Source organism: Eurypyga helias, unplaced genomic scaffold, assembly GCF_000690775.1.
Source record: "Eurypyga helias isolate BGI_N326 unplaced genomic scaffold, ASM69077v1 scaffold20607, whole genome shotgun sequence".
Lineage (NCBI taxonomy): Eukaryota > Metazoa > Chordata > Aves > Eurypygiformes > Eurypygidae > Eurypyga > Eurypyga helias.
The window spans coordinates 6,786-11,039 of NW_010261356.1; the positions used below are offsets into that span (position 1 = coordinate 6,786).

The 4,254-nt window shown below is 59.0% G+C and overlaps 1 protein-coding gene across 1 annotated transcript in view; it reads left to right on the forward strand.

Annotated features, from left to right (window-relative positions):
• LOC104512388 (scavenger receptor class F member 2-like) overlaps positions 1 to 4,247 on the forward strand; it is a gene marked incomplete at both ends in the record, with an annotated part of 6,135 nt that extends 1,888 nt beyond the window's left edge. The window contains 5 exon segments of the mRNA XM_010155347.1: positions 277 to 790; positions 906 to 1,124; positions 1,519 to 1,605; positions 1,607 to 1,642; positions 4,214 to 4,247. Coding sequence (XP_010153649.1) covers positions 277 to 790; positions 906 to 1,124; positions 1,519 to 1,605; positions 1,607 to 1,642; positions 4,214 to 4,247 — 890 coding nt within the window.
• Positions 4,248 to 4,254: the final 7 nt, after the last annotated feature.

Genomic DNA, 4,254 nt, shown 5'->3' on the forward strand with positions numbered 1-4,254 from the left:
CGCTGGGGTGGCCCCTGGGGTGCTGGCTCATCCAGGGGCAACTTGCCAGGCAGAGCATCAGGGATGGGGCTGCAGATGCTCTTGCTCTGCCCTTACCTGTCCCCCTGGCTTTGTCCCCAGGGCATTATCCCCTTGGAGGGGTCTCCCTCTCCGATCCAGTGCACTGGGAGGGGAGGAGGGACTGTGGTCGGAGGTCCCATTGGGACTGGGGGTCTCCACTGGTGCCTGGTGGTGGGGTTGTCTCACAGGCAGTGCTGGTGCTGACGGCTCTGCCTGCAGAGTGTCCCCGGCAGTTCTGGGGTCCTGACTGCAAGGAGATGTGCAGCTGCCACCCCAACGGGCAATGTGACGATGTGACGGGCCAGTGCACCTGCAACCCCAACCGCTGGGGTCCCAAATGCGAGAACGTCTGCCTCTGCAAGCACGGCAAGTGTGACCAGAAGACAGGCAAATGCACCTGCGAGCCCAACTGGTGGGGACCCCAGTGCTCCACCTCTTGCTACTGCAGCCACAACTCCCAGTGCGACCAGCAAACGGGCAACTGCCTGTGCCAGCCCGGCTGGTGGGGCCGCGGTTGCAACAACCAGTGCTCCTGCAACAACTCGCCCTGCGAACAGTTCACGGGGCGCTGCCAGTGCCGGGAGCGGACATTTGGGCCCCGCTGTGACCGTTACTGCCAGTGCTACAAGGGCAAGTGCAATCAGGTGGATGGGACCTGCACGTGCGAGCCAGGCTATCGGGGGAAGTACTGCCGCGAGCCGTGACTCTACGGCCAAGGCTGCAGGAGGCGGTGAGTGGCCGAACCCCACTGGGCCTGATCCAGCGCTGTGGACTCGGAGGGAGGTGGCAGCAGGAGGTTTTGGGGATGCCGCGCTGGGTGATGGGTTCCCCCCTTGCCATTGCAGGTGTGGGCAGTGCAAGAGCCTGCAGCCATGCACTGTGGCAGACGGGCGCTGTCTGACCTGTGAGGCGGGCTGGAATGGCACCAAGTGCGACCAGCCCTGCTCACCTGGCTTCTATGGAGAGGGCTGTGAGAAGCTCTGTCCCCCTTGCAAGGACGGCCACGGCTGCAATCACATCAATGGCAAGTGCTCCCATTGCAACCCGGGCTGGATCGGAGACCGGTGAGTGCGGGTGGGTGCAGGGTTGGGCCCCAGCACAGTGACGCCCAGCCTCTCTGATGCTCCCTGCCTGGGGACCAGGGGTGCCCATGGGTCTCGACAGCCAGGAGGGGAGGGCAGGGATGGGCTGAGCCCACTGGCATGGCCATGGGACCAGACAGGGCCTGTGAGACTCCTGCCCCATGCCCCCCACTAACGTTGGGTGCTTGCAGTGGGGCTCAGCTGTGAAGCTGGGGTGTTTTCTTGTGCCCACAACTGGGTCCAGGGCTTTTGAGCCCCCAAACAGGGCTGACAAGGCATAGCCCCATCTCCCTGCCTGCTGGCAGGAGGCACAAGGGGGCTGCCAGGGTCCCTGGGAGTCCCAGGTGCTCCAGCCCCTGCCATCATCCCTCCCCAGGTGTGAAACCAAGTGCCGGAATGGGACGTATGGGGAGAACTGTGCCTTCGTCTGCAGTGACTGTGTCAACGGCCAGTGCCACTTTGAGCCAGTGCCTCTGCCGCCCCGGCTCCCACGGCACCTAGTAAGTGAGCCATGCTTCAGAGTGCGCCCAAGGACACACTCGGGTGATGCTCGGGCACCTCCTGCACCTGTGGGTCCTACTTGGTTCCCAACTGAGGGGATTCCTGCAGTGGAAGTGCTCACAGGCAGTAATTTGGATGCTTTTGGAGCAGAGGGGAACGGGTCAGCTTGTGAAGGCCGCCCCGGCTCCCACGGCACCTAGTAAGTGAGCCATGCTTCAGAGTGCGCCCAAGGACACACTCGGGTGATGCTCGGGCACCTCCTGCACCTGTGGGTCCTACTTGGTTCCCAACTGAGGGGATTCCTGCAGTGGAAGTGCTCACAGGCAGTAATTTGGATGCTTTTGGAGCAGAGGGGAACGGGTCAGCTTGTGAAGCTGTTAGCAGCAAGGTAGCACTGCAAGAGAGGGGTTTTGCTTTAGGAAATGACTATTTGGCAAAAACAAATGCCATTGACAAAACAGTGGTTTGTTTTTTCTTTTTTTCAGTCCAGGGTGGAATTTCTAGCTGAAAAGAGAAAATCACATCCCAGAGTAGAAAATAGCCTTACGGGCATGTCATCTGAAGGGTGCTGTGGTGCGAGCTGTGGCTCCGGACAGGGTCTTCCTCACCCCTGGGAAGAGCCTTCTAGACCTCCCCCTTTCCCCCTGCCCAGTGAAGGGGCACGTGGGAAGTTGCCATCCTGCTTGCATCCCCTGGTGTTTTTTTGCAGCATGGAACTGAAATGCCATTTGGAAAGGCAAGGAAAGTGTTCCCACCCAGCTGGGGCATGCAAACCAGCTTCCTCAGGTCCTACCGGGTGTTGCTGTGAATTTCCCAGCGATTAACTGCAAGGGTCATGGCAGCGGCAGGGATTTGGAGCTGGCATCGTGCCTGTGCCAGCATTTCACTTGGAGAGTATAAACAGGGAGCGTTTGCATTTCAGATGGGGGTTTTGGGGACTTTGCTAGCCATACGTGCTGCCAGAAGAGCCATCTGGGCACCAGCACCGGTTAGGATGCCTGTGCTGGGCATCGTTTCCACCTTCGGTAGCACAGCCGGAGGTGAGAGGGTCCTGGTGCTCACCCGCGGTGTGAGCGGCAATGTCAGCACGGCACTGGATGGGGATGCAGAGACTGGGTGATGCTCGGGATGTAGCCCTGGTCCCAGCAGCATCCCAGTGCTGTAGCTGTGGGCTGAGGTGCAGCATGGGTGCACTCTGGGCAGGCTGGGAGACTTTCTTCATGCTTGGGCGGATCCCTGTGACTGTGTGCAAACTACTATTTTTGTCAGCAGCATATAATTTTGCTGAAAAGGGGACAGTTTCAGCAAGGAACACAGAACGGATGTCTTCACCATACAGGGGTGTCCTCTCAGCTCTACGTCAGAAGGATGACAAACAAAATCTGTTAAACTATTTGTGGCATGCACACAGCAGTTTATCTCCTCCATATCTCCTCTGGTCATATCCTCCAGAGGTGTTGGGACCCTCTTCGAAAAAAATCGCCTCCTTCAGCTGTCCCAAAATCTTAGCCTGGGTAGAAATGTGAGTCCAAGTGGTGGGGTGAGAGATTTTGGGTTGCCGGGGAAATGTCCCTGCTCCCATCCTGCTGCATTTGCTGCCCTGGGACAGCTGCTTGGAGCGGCTGCAGGGGCCCAGTGACCATCCCAGCAGGCATGTGGCACCTGGTGGGCATGAGGCTCAGCTGGGATAGTGCTTTGAAGGTTGACAGAGCATGAAATGGGCTGATCCACCTCTGGGCACAGCACCAAGGGCTGGGGGGGCAGCTGTGTCCCCAGGCAGAGCAGGTTTGGACTGGGGCCACTGGCTTCTTATGGTTTGCAGCTGCTCCAGCCCGTATGCAGCTGGCAGAGGGGTCAGGGCCTAGAGGGTTCAGTGCCTAGAAGCACCATCAGCATCCCCTAAATCCATGTGGGTCCTGCACCACAGTGCCTGTCCCACGGCTGGGGTGGCAGGTCGGGTCGGTCCCACCAGCATCAAGCCCTAGCTGCTTTGACGTGTGCCCAGTGCATGTTTTCTGTGCTCAGGCCCTTGATGCTGGTGGGTCGGTACCTGTTCATGCATGTCCCCATTGCCTCAGGGAGGTCATTTTACCAGCAGTGGAGATTTGACACCAGGCTTAGCCAAACTGGGAGGGTCCACCTTGACAGAAAGATGCTTCAGGGCTCTCTAGTTGTTTGTTCTTCTTGGGAGGGGGAGAAAAAAGTCAATCTGGGCACCTTCCCAGCTTGGGATTGTCACCGTTCTGCTCATGGGGGTGGCTGGGTGTGCTGTGGCCACATCTGAGCTGGAAACCCTGCATGAGGATGTCTTTAGATGTGTCTGCTGGGTTAACAACCTTGTGTTATTGCTGCACCTAATTGCGACACCCTGCATAAGGAGCACAGCATCTGAGCTCCAGCCAAGCCAAATACCCCGAGTGATGCGCGAAGCTGCTGGGGTCTCCCAGGGTGCGGGGGGACTCTGTTGGAACAGGTTGGAGAAATGCCCTGGCTTTTTCCCAGAGCCCCAAGGGCTTGGGAGGAGGCAGCAGCTGGGTGGCGAGGTGTCTCACCCGGCCCCATCCCTCCAGCTGTAACCTGACTTGCCCACCCGGCCGCTACGGAGCCAACT